Source organism: Phalacrocorax aristotelis, chromosome 1, assembly GCF_949628215.1.
Source record: "Phalacrocorax aristotelis chromosome 1, bGulAri2.1, whole genome shotgun sequence".
NCBI lineage: Eukaryota > Metazoa > Chordata > Aves > Suliformes > Phalacrocoracidae > Phalacrocorax > Phalacrocorax aristotelis.
Window position 1 is genome coordinate 31,663,614 of NC_134276.1, and position 23,668 is coordinate 31,687,281.

Genomic DNA, 23,668 nt, shown 5'->3' on the forward strand with positions numbered 1-23,668 from the left:
GCACAAAATTCCTACCTCTCAGTGTTCCTTCCTGACTTTTTTCATTTTACTATAGTGAGGTAACTGTATAGACTATTCTACCTACATGTACCTCTTATTTCTGTGCAGTTCTTCCTCACTTTCTTTTCTATGTTCTTACACAAGCTTTGTGAAAGCTGCTAATATTCAGAAAGCAGTTGCTAGTATAACGAAGAGAAACTCAAAACACACTATCACACTGTTCGCTCAGCCTGTCAAATTTATGACTTAAAAGTCACACTAACATTAGTATGAAGAGCACTTTGAAAACTACATTTTTCTAGGTGTTCCCAAATTATGATTCATATATCAGAGAAGATCTGCAGGGCCAGTCCAAGATGGCATGCATCACCACGAAAAATTTGGAAAGCCAATAGCAATTCCGAACATCTAACAGACCACTGCTTGTGCTCTATTTACACATGCGATTTTTTAATTTATTTTCTATCAGAATTAGCAAGCATCACCCAGGCTCTCCTGTGACTTCAACCATTTGCTGGTAAATTGTAGCTTTCCTCTGTGAAAAGGCAGGCTAGAGAAGCTTTGTGGGTTTTGCTTTATGCTTATGCTTGGAGAATTCTAGTGAGAAAGCTCCACAAAGCTCAGCTGATCCAAGACCAATTTCAATGGCAAAGGTGCATATGCTTCGCTGATAGCACAGACCTGGAGTAAGCAGCAATTAAGGTACATGATTCATTCCTTTTTGTAGGAATAGTACAATGAAACAGGAGTCCATAGGCTATTGTAATTGTTTCATTACTCAGCTTTAAGCGGAAGAATTGTAGTATACATAATTTCAGGGACTTACTATCTTATAATAGTATTTATTATAAATAAAAATTACAAATTATTAATATATAAGCCTATTTTAAAAACTCTGCCAGTCTTTTCAGGTACTCATCCATTATTAAAATATTGGCAGATTATAAAGCACCTCAGCATAGACTCAAATACAGAATATCAACCTTCAAAATACAAAAATCTTAAAAGCTTAAAAAAATATATATTTATATACACAGGAAGTAACAGAAGTTAAAATGGCAAAATTATATAGAAAGAAATGTTACCAAGTAGTTACAAAAGCCACACAGTCAAAACATTCTGGGCCTGTACTATGGACATTTGTAATAAGGATGCCAGTCTCATACTGGACACAAAACAAACCCATAAACTCACTTCAACAATATTAATTGAAATAACTGTCTTTTAATCAAAACTCACCTTTTGCCAGCAAAAAAGTAATCCAGTAAGTTTTTTGGGCTAATACAGATCTGAGTTCAGCAGAAATCCTGTAGAGACACAAAAATAAAGTCTTTGCATTAACAGCTCTGTAATAATTTAAGCTATGGTTTCTGAAAACATGCTTCTGTCTATGAAACAATTTAAGACAACATGCAATACTTCCCATATAGCTAGGTTTATTAATTATTCCATTCCCTAAATAATTATGACTACACATTTGAAAAAAAATTTCTGTAAACCCATTCAAGAATCAGAAAATATCTATATCATCCTTGGAAAAGAAAGTGAATGTGGATAATTCACTTAATTCACTTAACTGTTACGAGCTGTTCTCTCTTGTGCCTTTGACTAATGCCCTATTCTCCAGTCACAGCATGAACCAAGCTCATTTGGGAGTTGCTAAGGCATCTTTTCATCCATTCATTTGTTGCTATGATTAGGACGCTCACTCTCCAAATGTTCATTTCCACCATGCCGAGTCACCCGCCATTGGGTGGCGATCCTTCACAGAGGAAGTGATCAAATATATATATCACTTCTGCAGCTTTCATCATCTCTCACTGAAATTCAAAGTCCCCACTAGATCTAAATTAAACACATTACATACTATGACTTAGGTCACTCAATGCGTTAAAAAAAATGCTGACATGTTTTACATCTTATCTTGACAAACACAATTTAGGAAAGTCAAACTTACTCACTACTAGGTTGTTCCAGATAAATAAGGCCACAAGTCCTAGAAAATACAAATGAATTCTTATTTTTAAACACTTTTCTGAAAACAAACTCTGTAATGACTTTGACTTCAATGTAGTAAAAAATACACCAGTTTACAAAACTTTATTCTAACTTTAAAAAATGTTGACTGTTGGACAACAGATTAACAACAGACCAACTAGAGCCCTGCCAGACCTGAAATAACATTGTTGCCTGCATGCTTATGACAAAGTTTGCGCATAGCGGAACAATTTTAATTCTGTATAATAAAAATTTGTATTTTTTTCTTCCAGGAAGCCAGAATTTGTATGTACATTGTTACTCAGTGGCTTGTAAAACACAAAGTATATATGACAGCTGCCCAGAACACTCTATGAAGGTTTTAAAATGTCCTGTTACTCTCTGCAGTGTCACGGCAAGCCTTGCAGCATAACGTTTCTTCCTAATTATTCTAGGTATTTGTCATTTCAAGAAATAAATTCAGTTTATTCAAAAAGAAAACAGGGGAAAACCACAAATTTCAAATCCTTCTGTTTTAAAAATTGTTACTGCAATTCAAGTTCTGAAAAAGTAAGCAAGTGAAGAAGAGTTAGAGGAAGGACAAAAACCAAAACATGCCTGTGTAAATCTGCAGCGACACTTTTATAGCCCAGAAAAGACTTGCAATGGGTAAAAACAAATTACTTACAACTTTCATAGAACTTTATAGCTTTAAGGCAACTATAAACTTTACAAAAATGTTGATATACACATCATTCAAGCTAATGGTAAGTGTGATTGATGGGGCTTTGAAAAGACAAAACTTTTATCACATTTGTGCCTTGATTCTATAAACTCCCAAGGGGTGACCTGCTACCCCCTTCAAGGGTCATTTAAGGTATATTTGAGAGCGTTTTGTTGTTTGGGAGGCAAAATGTTACAGTGACTCAAACTCCTGTAGGTGAAAGATACCACACCACTGTGAAGCAACAGAATCAAGTAATAGGAGCATCAGAATGATGCTTCAATGTTTAATAACATGAAACAGTTTTCTACTGGTATATGCTATAGAGAATTTCACAGACTGGTTTAAAAAATACCTCAGAGGGTATCAGATCATGCCAATACACATCTATGCTAGCACACACTAGCCTGTAAAAAGATCTAAAGCCTTCATTATCTCTGTCTTCATGTTAAAGCATAGAGAGCAGCAACTTACCACCTTGGAGTAACAGCAACTCAAAAAAAGGACTCATTTGAGAATCTTCTGATTTTCAAGTTACTCACAGAAAGCTCTTAGCACTCTGCCATAAGCACATTCAATTTATTCCGTACAAAGAGAACATCCCTCAATTTTCATTGTATGGTCACTCAGCTATACCTCTTGGGAAGGTTTACCTTGATTACAAGGGAGAACTGCTAATAGGGCAGGCTCTGCAACAACCCTAGACACTGGAACAAAAGGCCTTCAGTTCCAGATCTGGGAGAGACTGGGAGTTTCTTTCCAGAACTCCTTAGAAAAACTCTTGGATCAGGATTTGGGAAGGGGTAGGGCAGGGAGAAATGGGAAGTCCCTTAAATAAAAAAATATAGATAGTAAACCAATCCATATATTTGTAAATAGCTTAACAAAGAAACCACTTATGCTGCTCTTACTCTTTTTTGTACTGCAACAAGGCAACTGTTTAACAATGCATTGTAATAGTTGTGGAATAAAATGAAAGATGTATTTATTCAATGCATGTAAACAGCTCCATTTCACTGTTCTGTAAATATTAGCTCACAGAGTTTAAACCTGCTCTTCTAATACACATTTTGAAAAAATCTATACACTTAAATGTTGACAGCCATAAAGAATTCATAATTTTAAAATGAAAAACGTATACTACCTTTCAAACTTGTGGTATAGTGCAAGTAATACATCATATTTCTTTTTCAGCCTTGATACAGTGCTATCAACTTTAGTGCTTACAGTATCCATGTTAACATCCACCTCTTTCAGAAACTGAAAAAATGTGCATACACTGTAAAAAAAGGAAAAATATGTCAGTGAGAATGACCATTACGCAATAGCTTTTTAAAGCCCCCACCAAAACGCATCACCTTACTTCACTAGGCTCCAGCATATTACTACAACTAGCAGTGACTGAGAACCTTGCTATGGAAAACACTACTTGCTTACCTTGAGCCCCATATACCACCTTTACATTTTCCAGATGTAAGAAAACTCTTCAACTAGGTAGCACAGACCTCTCACTATATGGGCTCTACTACAGAAAGAGAACTTTCTTGGCTAGCACAGATCCTGACTTTGGAAGTCAGGATTTGCTAACTAGACACATCTTCCTTGCTCTGCCAGTAAAACCACAAATATCCAACAGTCATCTCGACTCTTCTGTTCTAGCTAGAGGTTCTACTTCAGAAGTGTTCTTACTACTCTTAAGAACAGGAACTTTGGCTCCATCCATGCTAAAGAAACCTAGGAATGAAAACTGAGATGAATGCATTGAATAATATGGAATTCCAAATCTTTCAACACAAACTGGGGGCAAGGACAGCCCCACCCTTTGGAAATACAGAGGAGCAAAGTTTTGCCTACTCATCGATGTAATATTATGGCCATCAAGAAAGCATTTTGTTGTTTGGTTCATAACCAAAATGAGCAGATTACTAAAAATTAAAGAGGAGGAAGCTATCGAATATATTCAACTATGTCAACTATATCAAATATATTTTGATCCTTTATGAGATTATAGGGTTCTGGGAAGTTTTTTGATCTTTGCCAGATTGAAAAACATAATATAAAAACAGCCAGAAGTTCATCTGGGAGTTCATTTACTGTGGAATGAAAAATCTTTTCAATATATCTGTGTGGCTCTAGAGGATAAGATGACTGCTAGAAATCTCTGCCAGATTGACCTTATAGATGACAAAAAGCCCAGGGCTAACAAGCAATTGAGTATTTCTAAAATAAAAACTGGCAGAGTAAGAGCTTACTCTTTGAAACCCCAAGGGAAAAAGTCTCTTTCAGTTTGCAGCACAAGTTGGTCCGTACTCAGGTGGAACACGTTGAACATGGCTGCACAACTGCAATTAGATTTCATCCACACGGTTCCAAGTCAGTCAAGACTGAAGAGATTAAGTTGAAGCATAGGACCCGACTGCTGCTCTGGGAAACAAGGCAAGTTAGGAGAGGCATGGAGAAGTCTAATCATAACTGATGACTTACAAAAAAAAGGATAGTTAACCCCAAGCCTGAGGTTACCACCACTATGTGCCTGGCGCTCTGCTTTAGTCTCCTGCCCTAGAGCATCCAAAGCACGTGCAGGAGCAGAGCCTTTCAACACACAGCACAGTTATTAGGCAGATGCACTGGAATCCTGTTCCTTAGAAGAATCTAACATACATACACCTATTGCTGGTGACACCTAAATTTACCTTCAAAATAGATATTGCCCTATAACCTTAATTTCTGTATTACAAACTTAGTGAATATACAAATATGACAGTATCAATCCCTTCACAAAAAGCATGCGGAAAGGTACAAAATTTAGACTGGAATTAAAATGCTTGAAAAAGAGCAGCATGCTGGCAAAATATTTGAAGAGTACCATTTTTTTCCTACAGAAAATCTTGAGACAGGGAAAGAAAGGAAAATATTGTAAGTGTAATATAAACCATGTTAAACTGATGAAGACTTTAGGTTGAGCATGAACAAGAATTAGCTTTGTGATACAATAAAAGCAAATCACAGTTGAATCAAACAAGTATCATTGTTCCCTCAACTGAAATATCACAGCAAGACACCTAGTTTATCGAAATATTCAACAATTCCCATAAGTAACCTTCACTTTCAAAATCAACTAGCCTGACAGGCACAAAGATTGCTTTAAAAATATTTTGTTGCCTTATTAATGGTTGAAATTTATATTAACTTACCTTAAGCTTATACTTTTCAGAAGGTCTGTGAAAGTGAATGTCATTTCATCCAGATCAATTGCTACAATAAAGATACAGACTCCCCATGTTTCCTTTTTCTTTTTGTTATAAGCCTTTTAGAAAAAGACAAAATGGATTTTATTTTTATTATGCAAGAAAAGTGGGTAATATATAGAAAGCATTAACTTGTCTAAACTAAATTATAAATGGTGAAACAAGACACCCTCAGGCAAACATTTGGCTATGACAGCCAATTATTTGATAACTGAAAACTTACATGTTTTACATTGCAGATGAAAGACCAAGCACTTCAACTCTTATTCCTAAAGTACAAGATCAATTTCACTCAAAAGTCAGTAAAGCTTCAAAATAGAAGCCTTGATTCCGCTGAAAGTTTATGCAAGGCAGAAGCCATGTGTTGGGTTGGGGTTTTGTTTTGGGTTTTGTTTTGGTTTTTTTAAGTTACATACATAAACTATATTTGACCTTAACAAGACACTGAAGGTTAAGGAATAAGTAGAGAAGGATTTGCTCCTTCCTAGAAAGAAGGTAGGCGTAAGACAAAGAAACATACAATCATTACAAGGACAGGCAATGAATGCTCATGAACTTTATTCTCCAGCTGGATCTCAACCACTTATCAGAACTGAACCACAAACCCATCTATTTGTTTAGTAAAGGATGACCATAACAAGCACTATCAGGCATTTTCCTACCTTACATGTACACTTAAGGTACCCATCTTCTGTACAAGGTGTAACCAATCACCCCTTACCAAAGAAAAGCCATCCCACAATGAGACATGCCATCTACATGCACTTCACTCTTGATGGTTCACAAGCTAGTCACTTGCAGCCGGCTGGGCATCAGATACAACTCCAGTACCCTTCCACCAAAACAGCATCTCAATGGAAAACCTCTGAAGAGTGATGTTTTGTAGAAGTATGGAAGAAAAAACCCAAGCAGGTATACCACAGGTTTTAGAAACATCTGTTTTGCAGACAGAACCAGGCATGGGTGCAGCCCTGCAAGACTTCTAAAATTGCAAACTCATTAAATATTCTTTGGACATCTGGTGTCCTTGTAAATAAGTGTCCAATGCCCCTTCAGCAACAGAGCAGAATTTGAGTGCATCCCTCAGCTGCTCTAGGTTGGATGTGACATCCATTAGGGGATGGAAGTGAAATGGATTCCAGGAGAGAGCAAGCCAAAATAACCAAACTCCTGCTCTTCTACACTGCTTAGTTTTAGCCTGCTCCCTGGCCTGTTTTTTTAATCCCTCCCTGATATCTCTACCTAGCTGCCTCCCAGACAACACCAATGTGAACCACAGGGGCCAGTTCACCCTAGAAAATACTCCCAAAAGGCAATAGGAATAAGACTGCACCAGACCTAGCTCCCTCCATCTTACGTGGTCTTCCAAAACAACCCCAAAAGGCTCTGCATCCTCAGCACCCGCTTGCGTCTTTACTTACTTGCCAGTGTAACCATAACAAATAGCTTGCCATGCCCATAAATTATATAAAAATTTTCACTAACACTGCCAACAATTTTTGCTCCTCAATTGCTTTGCTTCTTTCTTGGGACCAGTGTTTATACATCCATGAAGACTGACTGGGGCCTCCTCCAAAGAATGAAAAGTTTAATTGGTTTGTGCAACTGATAAAAATTATAGTATAGGCTTGAATGGTAAAGTAACCAGCCACCTTCAACAATGTAGTAACTGCCCATTATTTAAGTTACTCTTTTTCCTGCATTCCTGTTTGAGCGTCTCTATGAACCATGAAACCTTGTACAACAGAAAATTGTTTTAAAAGTAGCTATTAACAGACTGATATGCATTTGATATATACATAAACATATACATAAAGGAATGGATATTAATATCAAATAGTCAGTCTCTTTATTGGAAACCCTCACTCTTTAGATATTTTATTTACCATTGTATACCGCCAGCAACCTACAGATGAGGCAAAAAAAATGCTTGAGGGGGTTTTGCACAGAAGAAAGGCCCTGCTAAAAGATGCACTCTCACCATCTCAGCCAGTCTCAACAATCCTTTGCTGACAGGTATAAGCAGCTACCAGGCACATATGAACAAAAAATGTCCTGTAGGATGGGGATGACTATTTTCCTACATTAATATGTCTGCGATAAATTGGAAAAAAATTTGCAGGTTAGGGCTAGCTACTGACCTATCAAGAAGTAGGACAACTACTCACTTACCGAGGACTCCACTGCCACTGGAGTTGGTTGACCTTGTTTAATAAGTAACTTCCCTTCACTTCATGCTCCTGCAACCTCAGACCATGACATTGTTCTGTAAATACATCTCACAGGGCAGGAGGACCAAGTGCTAGAAAGTGGTGAAATTGTTCCTCATTTGCTGCCTATCCAAACAAGCCTAGCTCTCTACCCTGGGAGGATGAATGCCTGATGGCTATACCAAGGGTTTATTTGGTAAGAGTGAGGTTTGGTTTTGCAAGAACAATCCTTAAACTCTTTATTCACTATGGTTTGGTGTAATAACTTGTTTATTTCTACCATTAAACAAGACAGCAGCCTCAGAGGCAGCCTGTCAATCCACCAGATTCAAGCCATTACTGTGAGTCAAACTCTAGTATCAGGACTACCCCGTTATCTCTTCCTGGTGTTACAGGATGCTTTGGGCACCTTCTCAACCAGACAGATGTTGGATGACTGCTGGCCCAGGATAAACTAACAGACTATGATTGTTTTCTAGAGGCAAAGAAAAGGTGAGCAGCTCTTGAGTATGCCTGCCTCTTAGCACCAGCTGCATGAGGGAGGAGGGGAAAACATGCAAGAACACCAGATTGAGCCTATCCCACCAGCTACTGCTGGTTAAAACATCCAAAGATGCAGGTAAAATGCACTTTTCTCAGAAAATAAGACGATCTGCCCATACTCATGCATGAGGATTTTAGTCATTCTAATACATAAAATATAAACATCATGGGTAGGAAAAGGGGAGAGGTCTTCCTTGCAAGTCAGACTCCTGAGTATTCACCTCCTCACACCCCTTCCCCTCCCAAAGATCACAGACATTTTTCAAGTCTTTCCTGGAGCTAAGCCCTGGAGTTAAAGCTGACTGCAAAACAAAAATGCAGCAGGATCACCCATTCAACTATTTTGCTAGTGTCATAACTCCAGGGGAGCCAGTCCTATGACACAAATTAACGGTTGTTTATAGCCAAAGCCAGACAATTCATCCCAGATGGACTTGAGGGCATGGGAATGGACGCAAGACAAATTCACAGCCAGAAATTAATTTCTGAGGGTTTTCTTCTTGACCACAGTCTGACTCAAGATCTTTGTTGATACAGCACCACTACAGAAAACAGGCAGGACAACAGCTATTGCTACCATTTAATCTATTTTTAGCAGATCATCAATTTACCTAAATCTAGTGAAAACCACCTGGAAGAGTCATAGGCTTAAAATGCTCAGATTGAACTATTGTGAAATGGGATTTTTGCCTCTTTTCTTTCCAGATGTTGTTGCAAGGTGTTAAAGGCACTAACAGAAATAACTTGTTCTCTACTTCAAGAGGCTCTCCAGTACTAAACCAGTCACAAGGAGGAGATGGTCACAGGAAGTCTCAGTTCTATTTTGCAGTTAGAGATGTTTATTATTCTGCCAACACTGATAACAGTTTTGATGACAGCCTACAAAAGTGATCCAGAAATAGAAACTTCAAATTATGTTGTGTAAAAGAAGGTCAAGAGAAATGTACATGAGAAATATGCAAACACAGATGGGTATTTGAACCAAATGGTGTATAGGATGTCACACTGTAAATACTAAAAACCTCGTTTTTGGAAGGGAAGATGTGGAACTTTTTGGCTTACTAAAACCTCAGCCACAATGCCCCAACCAATATAGAGAACTAGCTAGACGGTACAGGAATTATTCAGAGATATGTTAACGATTACAGCAGGGGAAGATGGCAGGGAAAAAGAATCAAGAAGCATTCACAACAGAAAACTGGTCAGAATTGAAACTTGTAGGAAAGATTTCCTAGGAAAAAAATTCTGAAAGTGAACACTGTACCCACTGTCTGCATGTAAGAGGTTCTGTGTAAAGACAGTTAGATCCTCCATTTTTCAGCAATAGCAGTTTTAAATTTTCTATTGAACATTGTCTGGAATGGAAGGTTACTATTAGTTCTCAGGAGATTATATCAAACTCAAACATAATACCCTCTGAAAGTAATGGAAGTCAATGGAAAGTATTGAACTGATGAAAATAGTTCTGATATGACAACTTTCCATTACACTTTTCTTGCATGTAGCAAGGCTGGCAGGACTATCAGTCTTCCCCCAGGACGGGAAGATGAGGAGTTAAAAAAAAGAAACCATATGCCAGTTAGCTATGCTTTTAAAGTATAAGGGCACAACACACATGCAACGCATCTGCTACTAAGATACTGAATATCACCAGCAACAGGCCACAGTGATGATTTATGTTTACTTCAGCATTTTCAGTAGCTCTTTGTTTTTGTTCGATAGCAGAAGATCCTAATATCTGTAATTTTGCTCATCCACCCAAAGTTTCAGTGGATTCAAGTTCAGTTTAGCTGTGGTTCTATAAATAAGAGCCAAAACTACACAGAAAAAACTTCATTATTTCATATGCATTTTATGCTTTTGCCAAAAGCAAGAAGCCTCTGTGTGCTTTTTAACATGAGGACAAGGCAGTTTACGAACTACAGCATTTTCTTTTTCATAAGAAGCTACAAGAAAAAAGGAACTGATTTCATTTAAATGTGAAATTTTATGGAATGAGAACATTTGACTGCCTGCTCACTAACTTTTTGGTCTATACAGAGCAACCTGTATAGAGGGTGCTCTATAGAGAGCGTTACAGAGAACTCATTATTTCATTCCTCCACTTAAGCTACAGTTCATCTTCTAAGTTTTCTTCACTAAGAACATAGTCTTGTGCAAGTCAAGTGTTCTGTAGTATCTCCATACCAGTGCAAGTCACCAGCTGGAGATCATTTCAGAATGTAAGATTAGCAATTAGAAACAAGAAAAGATGACAGAAGCATCTTCATATGCTAGAGTCTTTCGGGGGGTTGAGGGGGAATAAGGCAGCCATAATACGTTCTCATATCCATGGGGTATAGAAAAATCACACTGGCTTGACTTATTACAGAAACAGGTTAGTGTAGTATTTGGGGAAAAATCACGGGCAAAGAAAGTTAAACTAGGAAGGACTAACTATGCGGACTGTAGATCTTTCTTCATCAGAATTCTTTAAGAGTGGGTTAGACAGACCCTTGATAAAAAAGTGACTCAGGAATTCATGAGTCTGAACAACTGAGCAGCAAGAGAACAGTGGGCCACATTTCCTGAACAGCAAACAAAAAATGAAGCTCCTACCCACACACCACATACTACAGCAAGTTGGGCTGATGAGGTTGAAGCACACCAGACCCTGTGCCTCAAGGTCTTTGGCAGACTCCAATTTCTACCAATTTCCTACACCACTTCAATTTTCTTTACAGAAGTTCAGTTCCAGTTTAGTCACCATGTCATCTGTTCCTCATATCAGTTCAACTGGAGCAACAATTCACTCAAGTTTCTCTTTCGTGCGTATGTCGCCCGATATTCTACTTTGGGTTCTAATGTTGTTGTTCTTTACCAAAACAAACTAGCAGAAAATAAGAAACACCCTGAACTTTTTGCTAGCAGTATTAGCATGGCTTCCAGGACCTCTCCTAGTCTTTCCTACACCAACAATCACATGCTGCTCGCCAAAGTACATTAGTAAGTCCACTAAGCATATTTACTCCATCTAGAGTTTACAGGCACTACTGAGTCATAATACAGATTTCAGGACAGTTACAATAAAAATAAGGAGTACAAGAGAAGCAAGCATCAGAGCCAATTTTCTAAGTCAACAACTGTTGGTATGAAAGAATTTAGAAATTAAGAGATTAAAAAGGACAACTCTAAAAATTACTTTGTTTACCTAGGTTGCTTGGTTTTGTAAACAAGAAAATGATAGAACAAAAGTCTTTGTATGACACTAATGCAAAAGCTCTTATTTATGTATACAATTCTGTGTTTACAATACATTCATGCAGGAGTTCACCAGATATAAAAAGAATTTTAAAATAAAACACCTTTCTGGTCATGTATCAGGTACCTTCCTTCACACCATACACCAACCGCACTGATTCAGTATGATGTTTCTGGAACCAGTGTTTGGGGTTTCATTTCAGAGATTTCAAGTTATGATTTTATTGCAGAAGAGTGTAATTAAATTCTGGCTATCGTAGACGAAAACTTTACCACCATATTTAACAGACAGTTGTAGTGGTTTGAACAATCTCTCTCTGCAGGTCTAGTTTTTCCAACTACAAGTCAGCCTCAATTTTCCAGAAAGACTATGTAACCATCAATCTCCTGTCACCTTCCTCCTCCACACCTCTCACAGGCGTTCAGCTGTTTCAAATATTCAAGGCCCAGCTGTGATAGCTGTATATCCTTGACTCAAACTGCTGCAGAAACAGGTAAGTTGAGAGCACTGTAAGAAAAGCTGCAGTGCAGAACTGTTTAAGATCAGAAAGGTGAAACTTCAGAAAGAAGTAGGATCATTAGTAGCTCAAAGATGCAAAACAAAAAATATCACTGTGGAAAGGTGTGACATCCTGAAGGAAAAAAAGCAACAAATCAGCCAGTTTTGGCAGTGCCAGTGGCTTCAGCAGGTAACAGCACAGAGAATTCATTCCAGGGAGGAGGGGATACCAACCTTTCTCCTCCTCTGGCTGATGCCTGCCTGGCCAGCAAAGACTTTAGGTGTCTCACTGAAGTGCAGGCACGCTTAGGCTGATACATCACTACATCCTAGCTATCTGTTGTGTGCATGTGCCAAAAATAATTAGTTTATACTTTTAAACTGCCTAGACCTTGTTTGCAGAGTCTCTTTGCACATGATTACATGTACCCTCATTGACCCAAAAAGTACAGTACTAATAGATGTTTTCATAAAACATCTTGAGTAAAGATACAGCAGGTGTTCAGACTATGTCTAAGCCCGCATTTGCACCCCGAATCTCTGCCAATTACCACAGTACCTTATGTTTGGGCCACACCACTTCCTAGTTAGCACTACAAGTCCCTTCCGCATCCTCAGAGGCTTGGCACAACTCTGGGATCAACCACAAAGAACAAGACCAATGTGCCAGGGAAAGCAATGTTTCAGGTCTTTATGCTCTGTAAATGGCTTGAGAGTTGGATCATTAGATGCTATCCTCTATTTCCATCAGCAGTTCGATGATTTGACCTTCTTCAGGTCAAACTACAGGGTTATACAGAAGTCTTCTGGCAGGTATGTATCTCAACCAGTGTCCTGCAACTTCCCTTTTTGCTTGAGGACAGAAAGCTGCCACATAACCAGCTTCTGTTCCAGTTCAGAACTGAAGAGGTTAGCACTGAACCATGGTGATTAAAACATACACAGCTGGTACTTCCAGGACAAACCCTGGGACAGCCCCTCCAACCTTTACCACAGGGGAGAAAGGAGTGGGCATTCAAATACAGCCTTCTCCTGAGTCCCTACAACCTGAACCAGACAGTCACCCTGAGAAGACCTGCTCACCATAACAACACCTTGGCCTGGAAAAAGAAGCAGCCATCATCCAGGGTGTTAATTTGCTTGACTTCACACTCAAATGAAGCCTGCACTGGACTGGAGGAACTCCAGTGATTGCCAGATCCCTGCAGAGGCACATGCTTGCCAGCTTCCTCACTTCAACACCTCACTGATAGAACAGAAAGTTTGAGGAAAATGCCTTGGATTGAACCACAATGTAATATAGACTTGTTTCTATACGTTGAAGGGCTGCTAGCACAGGTCTTAACTGCAAGACAATAAATACTAGCTAGGTGTCATTATGAAGATCTAGTCATTACACTCTTCTGAATACATAACAGAGGTCATCTTCAGATGCTGAAAAGAGGGGCTGCAAATGCTGTGTGCCTTATCTGGCCACTCCTAGCTAATGATCAGTGAAAAGAAAACTTCACCTCTAAGGGAAATTTACAGAATTATACTCAAACCTGCCTTGTTTTGGATTTTGTGGTTTTTTTTTTTTTTTTTACACTCAATAGAACCGACTACTCCTGTTTCAGCTCATATAGAGGAGCCTGACTATGCTTTTAAGTAAATGTTCCCTGGGAACATCCATGGCCAGAAATTGCATCTGTTACTAGAAGAGCCATACACAGTCTCTCTCCCATGCTGTTACTGTATTGCGCTGTGAAATGCAAATACATCAAGAGCTGGTATACCCACACAGTGGTTTAAAAGCCATAGGCGACAGGATGTTACTAGTGACAGCATAGCTGTGGCAGGCCAGCTCAAGTTGCAGAATAAGGAGAGCAGCAACAAACACACCACACAGTGGTGAGGGCTACCCAGCTAGGTATTTTAAATCTAATTCAGGTGTGTATAACATAGCTTCCATCAGGATTTAATTGTATTGTAGCTGTTCTCCAAGTCAGCTTGTTGAGACAGCAGTAATACACTAAGAAAAGGGAGGGAAAAAAATCAGGAAAGGGCATAATGTTTTAATCTGTTTACACATGCCCAATGACTAATTTTGAACGGAAATACCTTAGCAGTAAGCGCGTATGGATTAGGCAGTAGAAAAACAAAAGAGTTTAACACACAAACATCCCTTTCTCTGCAATAGCCTTCTCCAGACCTTTTCTGCAGCCTCATAAAGAGGGATGCAGCAGGAAGAAATACATAGAAACACACGATGAGCTGACCCATATAAAGCTGACTCAGACATATTTGAAATAACTTGCGGTTTGAAGAATTAGTTGATCATATGGTGTTGTTTTCTACTGTCATTTATTGGTAATCTAAAAGAATTCTTGAGTCCATACCTTTATTGGAAAACATTATTAAAAAGGGAGATATACAGAAAGTAGTTTATATAGACACACATACAGTAACATCCAACTTTGGTCTAACTGCACTTGGAAAAAAGAAAGTCACACCGCACAAGCCCAGGCTTTGAGACACTTGGCCCCTAGGCCAGCAAAGTTACAGTTTAATATTTTAAGCAGGGGCACGGGGCAGGTACCAGGGCAGAGGTCTGAGGTACAAGCAGCAGGTACTCACCAGAGCTCCGTCCGCAGCCGATAAGCTCTCGTACGTCTTCCAAGCCTTCTCCCTCACGTTCTCCGACACTTTCAGAGCATCGCAGAGCGCAGCGAAATCACCTTCCCCGATTTCGAGTCTAGGAAAAGCAGAAGACATCACTGGCGGGGTCTCGGCGCGGCACACCGGTACTCACCGGACGGCGGTGTTCGGAGGGACCCCCTGTTGCTGAAGGGCGCCTCGGGGTGACACCTCCCCACCCCTCAGGAGAGCCCGGGTCAGGGCACAACCCGGAGCCTCGGGCGCAGGGAGCGCCACCAGCACCCCGGGCCCGCCCGGCCGCCCCGGCGGCTCCCGGCCCCTGTAGGACGGCGCTTACCGAGGGGCGGCGGGCGGCGCAGAGCTGCCGTCGGGGCTGGCGCGTTGGCTCCTGGCGGCAGCGGCCCTGCGGGGGGGCTTGGGCGGCATGGCGGCCCGTGCGCGGGCGGGAGGGCGGCCGGTGAGGCCCCGCCGCGGGCGACAGTAACGAAGGGCCACCGGCTAACGCTCCCCTCCCCACCGCCCTAACCGCGGGAAAACTGCGTCACTGCCAGCCGCTCTGCCGTCACTTCCGGACCGGGTGCCGCTCCCCCCCCCCACCCCCGCCCGGGCGAGGAGCGGCGACCGCGCCCCCGAAACACAGACCGGTTCGGCGCCTCTAGGAACCCGGAAGAAGAAGCTGCCCGCGCCAGCGGCTCAGCCAATGAACGCGCTGCTTTCTCCCCGCTAACCAATAGGAGGCGGCTCCGCTTCGTGCGTCCCAGCAACCGGCGGGAGGGCGTTGGCTCGCGGGCGGGGCGAGGGCAAGGCAGGGCAGGGCAGGGCGGGGCGGGGACGGGCCGGGCCGGGCCGGGCGCTCTGAGGCGGCGGCGGGAGGGTCGCGGCGGCTTTCGTCTGCTGAGGGTCGGTTTTACAGCCGAAGTGAGTCAGAGCCGAGGGAAGGAGTGGTGGCGTCCGGCCGCCGCAGCCGGCAGGTGACGGAGGGAGGGAGGGAGGAAGGACGCCTTGGCCGGTGGTCAGCGCCGCTTCCTCACAAAATGAGCAGCCGGGGCGCTGGAGATCCGCCGGGGTCCTGCAGTCTCCTCGGAGACTATCGCCCGGCTGCTTCTGACATTTCAGGTACTCAAGCTGGACGCAGCTGATACATCTTCTCAGTGACACGGGAAGAACCATAAACCAATATATAAAAATAACTACACAGATAACAGGAGGACAGAGGTTACAAATCCTTTATGGCTCTCTCTCAATCCGACGTCCATCCAAGCCCTGACTAAAATGCTGCTTTAACACTGTGCATTACAGTTATGTTTAACGTAAGAAATTCTCTGGTCTTCAGGGATCTTCTGGATTATACACCAATGAGATTCAAACTCCCAGTGCCCCAGTTCACAGATCTTAAAAATCTCCTCTGTTGTCTGCAATTGTATATCCACATTTAGAAGGCAGCTCGCTGCTGCAAATTAGCACATTTCCTTTCAGATTTTTATGATGGCAACTTGTTAGAAAAAGCAAAATCGTTGTATGTGATGACTCTTAATGCATGCACATATTTATCATTTGTCTGTAAAGCAACCAGTTTTAGTGAGGTTGCTGTCAAACTTCTGGATGTAAAGAAAAAAACATGAGTACAACTATGGTATACAATAAAAATTCACCGGTATTTTTAAGATTCACATACTTTATTAACTTGTTTAATCTTTTTCTTTATATTCATTAACTTATTTAAAAACAGGAGAACAGTCCATTTTTCTGGTTCATAACTAGAATTAAGCGAATTACAGTAAAGTGAATACAGAACAAATTGGATTTCTGAGGCAAAGCAAGGTACATAAACGCCAAATAAAATGTTTAAGTTGGAGACTGTAGCAGGATTTGGATATTCCTTATGATTCTAGTAAAATTGTGACAGTAACTTTACCCTGCCTCTAAGCACATTTAAAATACTACTTCTAATCAGATGACACCAGATGCTGTGGAAGGTTCAGTGTCTAGGACTGCGTGTCATCTGCAGTTGAACCACAGACAACCAGGCAGATCTACCAGCTTGGAAAAGTAAGCTAAAACCCTAAAGCACAGATGAGTCTGTTGCCCCTCCCTCACAACTGGCTTTAAGAGCACAGAAGAATTTAAAATGAGAGGAAAGCATCTCAGAAAACTTGGTCAGAGCCAGTGGAGACCCTCCCAGCTGTCAGCAAGAAGGAAACACCCTCCTGGGTAGCTTCCCTCACAGCTGCTTCAACATGCTTTTAGAGCCAGGCCCTAGATCATCCAAATGATAGGCAAAAGAATTTATGTTGCTCTCATAACCCCCTGTGCATTAGTGCTTAGGGAACATCATATCCTTTTAAAGAGTTGACAACCAGCCTCAGCATGAATACTAATTTTCTAAAATTGTTAGTGCGCCAAGCACCTTCTCAAGTCAAATTTTATGCACATTTTCATCAAGCAAAGCACTTAGGGCTCCCCTCCATAAGCAGGTATAATGAAAAAATAATCTCAGAATGCTTCAAGTTAAAACTGGAGGGAGAAGAAGGGAGGCAGGAGATTAATCGAGCTACAATAACCTTTAATCCTCCATCACAGAGCCTCAGATGGAGTAACTACATCTAAACTACAGTGAGAACACTTCACGTGTATGTACATACTTCCAAAGAAAGGCACGTGCATGTGTAAAATTACATTTATATTGCTGCATCTTTTTTCCCCACTGTTAGATATACTGATTTGAATGTTGTAATCCTGTATTTTAAAGCATTTAAGTGGAGCCTTGGAATGAAATGACAAAGGAAAGAAGAAAAGCAGCTCTTACTGGGAAGAAAAAAAAAAGAGACAAAGGAAATACTGCAAGGTCAAATAAAGTATTAATGATAATTTCTCATCTGGCCTGACAATATCTTTTTTCTAAACATCTTGCTAAATCAGCTTTTGAAGTGTAGGTCATAGACAGATGGCAGTTTGTGAAACATTGCCCAGTCAGGCAGTCCTGACTCATTGTTTCCAGCTGCTAAGCAATCTTAAGTAATTGTATTATCTTAATTTTTTCACTTAAAACTGTTGCTATAGTTTCATGGTAATTGTCAGAGGGAATAGAAGTTGTGCTTTCCTTGAAATGAAACCAAGCCTTTTTATTTTGACTCTTACTGCTCAGATATGATAGAAGCTTGCTACTTTTTTTATTTTTCATAAAAATGAAATATTTGTTATGAGGAAACTTCATTTAAGTGCACCTCATGACCTGCCTACACTAACTGCTTATTTCTACATTATCACAGACCTCTACCACTGAAGTTACAATTATAACAAAATCAGTTCTTCTGGAGATGTATGGCAGAAATGTATGTACTAAAACCACTAAATTGGGAGCTTCTGGATAGTAGTCTAGGTACTAAATATTGGCAGAATTTTTGCTTGAATAAAGCCCATAGGCTGCAAAATTCACAGATTATGGAAATGTTTCCCCAAGTTACACCCCATTTATTTCCCTGCCCGTAACAGGCAGAATTTACCAGGGCAAGTGACGGGATGGCATAACTTCCCCCGGCCAGCCTTTCTGCACATGGACATCCCTTGCACTGCACAGGAGCCACCAGAGCTGTGCCATTGGTGCCACCTGGAGCTCAGCTGTCCCTCTCAAAGCCCCAGCACAAGCGCTAACAGGAGTGAGGAGGTAATGGACCGGCCCTGGCTCCCTGTGGGCCAGCTTCTCTCCAGCGCTGCCCTGTAGAACCCAGGCTGTAAGAAGGACTTTTTTGGAACACCACCTGGACCACCAGACAGAATTCTGTGACGATCCCCCTTGAAGAGTGCCTCAGGGACACTAAGGCCATGGTTTGAACCGGACCTTTTCCACTCCCTGGTGATAAACCTCCCCTGGTAATGCTGCCTTGCAATTGCACTGGCATCAGCTCCGCCTTTGAAGCTGGAAATGGTTTACTGGTGAGATGGGGTGAAACAGGCTGGTTGTACCCCTTCTGGGCAAGCCTGCCCCCTAACATCATTGTATCCTACATAGAGACACAGTTCTAAATGTGAAGGATAAAAAACATTTCTAAAAATTAATATTTCTACAGTGATGTAAAACCTATAGGGACAAACCTCAACCTACTTCTCTCTAAACAGAGGTATTTGTTAGAAGCTGCCTCCTCCAACAGTTCAAAGCTTCTGTCTTCATAAAAGCATTAGAAGAAGGACATCGAGTTGCTGGAGCATGCCCAGAGAAGGGCAACGAAGCTGGTGAAGGGTCTGGAGAAGAAGTCTTCTGAGGAATGGCTGAGGGAACTGGGGTTGTTTAGCCTGCAGGCGGCTGAGGGGAGACCTTATTGCTCTCTACATCTACCTGAAAGGAGGTTGTAGCGAGGTGGGTGTTGGTCTCTTCTCCCAAGTTACTAGCGATAGGACAAGAGGAAATGGCCTCAAGCTGCATCAGGAGAGGTTTAGATTGGATATTAGAAGAAATTCTTCACTGAAAGAGTGGTCAGGTATTGGAACGGGCTGCCCAGAGAGGTGGTGGAGTCACCATCCCTGGAGGTGTTCAAAAAGCATGTCGACATGGCACTTCAGGGCATGGTTTAGGGGACGTGGTGGTGTTGGGTTGACAGTTGGACTTGATGATCATAGAGGTCTTTTCCAACCTTAATGATTCTATGATTATTAATAAAGGTAATATTTTCACTTCACATTTATACACCTCTGTGACTTGCTCTTCTCAGAGCGTTACGTAGTGCACTGCTGGAGCCTCAGATACTGCAGTGATGAGTTTAAGGAAGAAAACTCCTATGAAGAAGTGTCTGACCAAATTGTTAATGGGATCTGAAAGTACACTATGACTATTTGTTGCTGGATGGAGAAACATCTACATGTACATGCCACCTACAGGCAAACTCCTGGATTTGTGCTAGCATGGAGGACCAGGGTCCTGAAAAATAAAATCCCTGACTGATGCAGTTTATCAAATGAAGCCTTAGTGCAATTATATCCAAAAAACCTAATCATTCCTGGTACAGCTTTCCTTGCTTGTGGAAGATGTCTGGACATTAGTGTAAGACATGCTTTTGCATGCACAGCTGCATCACACCATGTGCTTTGTCACACGGGTACCATCCTCCATGTCCCCAGCAGGCAAAGTGCTTCTAACCCCAGACACATTCTGCCACTGGTGTGTGCAGGCCATCCTGCGCCACCACTGCAGGGCGGTTCATTTTGGTTGGTACTGTTGACTGATCATGAAATAAAGGTCAAACAAACAAACCACAACCCTCTTGATGCTTGCAATTACGTGGCCACATTTGTGACCCCGTTGCAAACCCTCCCTTCCCGTCCTGCTCAGTCCTAGGTTCTGCTTCCTCTTTCCGCATGAGAAAGTGTGCTCTGACACGGGCAACACCCTGTCCTGCTGCTGGCGGTCTCCCCAGCGAGGATGTTTCCCATGCCTCCTCTTCCCACAAAAAGCAGAATAGGCTCTACTGGAAGTAGTTCTCAGGAATCAAATGAATTCTAACTGGCAACCTGAAAACCAATTAAAAATTAGCAACTGTAGCCTATAGTGAACAGGCAGGAATTTGTCTGAATTAAATCTACCTGTAATCTCAGGTTTTCTTCTTTTTAAGAGTGAGCCTAAGATGATGACATTCTTTACCAAGGCATGACGGTGGAATACCCTAATTAGGTGAAAACATTTGTGTGTAGTATTCCAGCAAAACTCATAGTGTGAAAACAACGCTATAGACTCTTTTATGTTGCTTCCCCCGTAACAGTAAAATATCCTCCTACAACTAGAAAAACACCGCCAGTAAGAGCACAGCTCTGCTAATATTTCTAAACCACAGCCTTCGGCAAACACAGCCACCTCAGACCTCCACCCTCCCACGCAACTCATACTAACAAAAGCACGTACCCACCTTTCCAGAGGGCAACACTACTCTCAGTTGATGGCTTTGAAGAACCTCTGTTGGGTTCCACGGTACTGATTCAGCTGGAAACAATCTTCGTCAAACAAATAAATCCGGCCCCTACTTTTTGTCTCTGCAAGTGCAACACATCTGTGCACGTTGCATCAGGTAACCCCGCTGCTTCTTGCACCAGATGACCAAACTCCCGTATTTTCTGTCCTGCAGGCCTTTGGTATTTCCTTCATGACAAAACTTGCCCCATGGCCCTCTACTAAAGCTGCAAGACTTCAACTAGAGAAGGAGGGAAGACTTGTAGCTTTTATCACGCTGTGAAAGCCCAGATCGTACGCATCACCTGGTGACAATACCCTTACATGTGCAAAGCCCTAACGAATGTCAGAGGCTGTTTGGGACCCACGAGAGAGCAACACAGCCCCCTCCCCTAAATAAATACAGTAGCACAGGATAGCGACACTTCTTTGATTTTGCTACTTCAGTGACGAAGTGTGTCTCAGCATTAGGATTAATTTTCTTCTTACAAGGAGTTTTAAAAATATTTACAAATATAATTGTCCAATGAGGTCATTTTTATCCTAACCCTTTTCTGGAATTCATTGGGCTAGAAATGTATTTTTCTTCGGTATAGCAGAACTATGTTTGTTTATTATACTCTTTATTTTAAAAATAAACAAGGAAGAAAGCCCACGCAGCTCCTAGAGCTCTTTTTATCCATGGATTTGTGTCCCGTGATTCACTGACTTTCTCCAAGAGGGCAGAAGCTTCCAAGGGGAGCTTTTCCTGCACTCAGGGTGTTTCAGGTCGTCTTCCCATGCAAAACTCCTGGCACTCAATAAGATGCGAGTGCATGCTGGGAACTTTCCCTCAGTGCGTGCATGTTGCTCCCTCCTTCCCCACGATTATTTTCACACTAGTGATAGAATGAATTTCCCTTTGCCATCCAACAGGCTTAAAAGTTGGATGATGTAGGGACACAGAACGCAGGGACACAGCCATGCAGTGTGATCACACAAACCTCCTCTCTGTAAGAACAGATCTGTATCTCCCCCTCTCCACCACCCTCATTTGCTGGTGTCTCCATTAAAGGACACGCCACAGATCACAAAATTTCTTACTGAGTTTTATTTTGCAAATGAGTTAACGTTAAAAATTAGCAAGTTTTATGTTAATTTACGGAAAATAGGAACGGTACGCTCTAGAAAAGGTAGGAAACATGCTTAAAAGTACTTCACCACAAATCTCGCGTCATACGGGGTTCCAAAGTACACACCAGTAACCCTTTCCTGACAAATATTTGACCTTCATTGCAAACACACAATTGGAACATCCTGAATGTTTGTAGCTAAATTTTTCCCAGATTTTCCAGCTTGCTTACATCTATGCTAAAGCGTAGCTATGTAAATATAGTTTGTACACAAGCACCTAACCTATACCTATGTGAGGCTTTATTTTATGTTCATGAGAGCCAGGCACCGTCAAGAATGGATTTAAAAAGTCCAACTCTCGGAAGGTAAGAATTATACTTTTCATTTTATATATAATGCACCTACACACCAAGACTAAACTGTAAATGAAGCCAAATGCAGATGAAGGGAAAAAAAAAAGTATTGTGTGTTTAAGAAACTTCCTTTAAAACAAATTATTTTATCTCAGTCTGAACATTCACAATAGCAGGAAGCTGGATGGATAGCATGTTTACAATTGTATAATAGCTCCAAACCCAGTAAAGCATCCTCTTACTATATTAAGAAAAGATCCTTTAAAAGATGAAAAATAAGATTAGTTCAAAGCCTCTTGACGGAATTAACCCAAGACAAAAGATTTGGACACCTATGGTGCACGTTATTTAAAAATTGGTTTAAGCAGTATTTTATTGCAAACAAATATGCAAATATTCCATTAAACTTTCCAACTTTCCTGATAAATCAACACTCAAAATTTGGTCAGAAAGACAAGTCAGTTCCCATATTATGGAAGCTTAGAAGTGGATTTTGGGAGAGGCTTCCCAGCCTTGTTTTTGAGTGTTACTCCCTTTTTCCCTCTCCTGTAATTTTTCTTGCAACCAGCTTCAAAACAGCAGGCATTATGTTACATCTTACCCTGCACTCTCCCCTACAAGAGTTCCCATTACGAAGAACCCAATCACATAAAATAAATTCAAACTTGCTTTAAAAATAGCAGTTTTAACTGTAAACGGCACGGTACAGAATGGTATCAGTGATATTTGAGCCAGCTCCAGATGGACTGGCAAAGCTCAGTGGCACAGGCTGACAGGAATGCCCTGAAGTTGAACAAAGGGAAGTGCAAAGTCCTGCATGTGGTGAACACTCCTGGCTCTCAGCTGGGTCAGCCTGGCTCCCAGCACGCTCTAGGTTCTGTACATCATTTGACAAATACTCAGGACAGGGACTTCAGACATCAACACCATGTTAAGTCAGCTTTGGATCTCCACTCTCTACATATTGTAGAAATACCAACCCAGGCTTCAAGCAAGCAGCACAATATTGCCTTTAAAAGGAAAAGGAAGAGAAAAACATGCTTCTCGGTTCATATTTCATTTCTCAGCCATCACCTATTCCATTTTATCTTCTCACTTTTAAAAATAACACTGCAAGTAAAAAGCATTAATCTCAACTGTAGTCCCCTCCTCTAAAAAAACCTAGTAACAGCAAAAGAAAACACAAGAC

The 23,668-nt window shown here is 41.2% G+C and overlaps 1 protein-coding gene across 1 annotated transcript in view; it reads right to left on the bottom strand.

Moving 5' to 3' along the window:
• Positions 1-15,653, bottom strand: part of RB1 (RB transcriptional corepressor 1) — a 75,471-nt gene extending 59,818 nt beyond the window's left edge. Inside the window, exons 1-6 of the mRNA XM_075086854.1 lie at positions 15,416-15,653; positions 15,058-15,175; positions 5,896-6,008; positions 3,846-3,980; positions 1,958-1,996; positions 1,240-1,307 (exon numbers count right to left, since the gene is read on the bottom strand). Coding sequence (XP_074942955.1) covers positions 1,240-1,307; positions 1,958-1,996; positions 3,846-3,980; positions 5,896-6,008; positions 15,058-15,175; positions 15,416-15,504 — 562 coding nt within the window. The 5' untranslated portion in view covers positions 15,505-15,653. The remainder of the gene's footprint in view (positions 1-1,239; positions 1,308-1,957; positions 1,997-3,845; positions 3,981-5,895; positions 6,009-15,057; positions 15,176-15,415) is intronic.
• Positions 15,654-23,668: the final 8,015 nt, after the last annotated feature.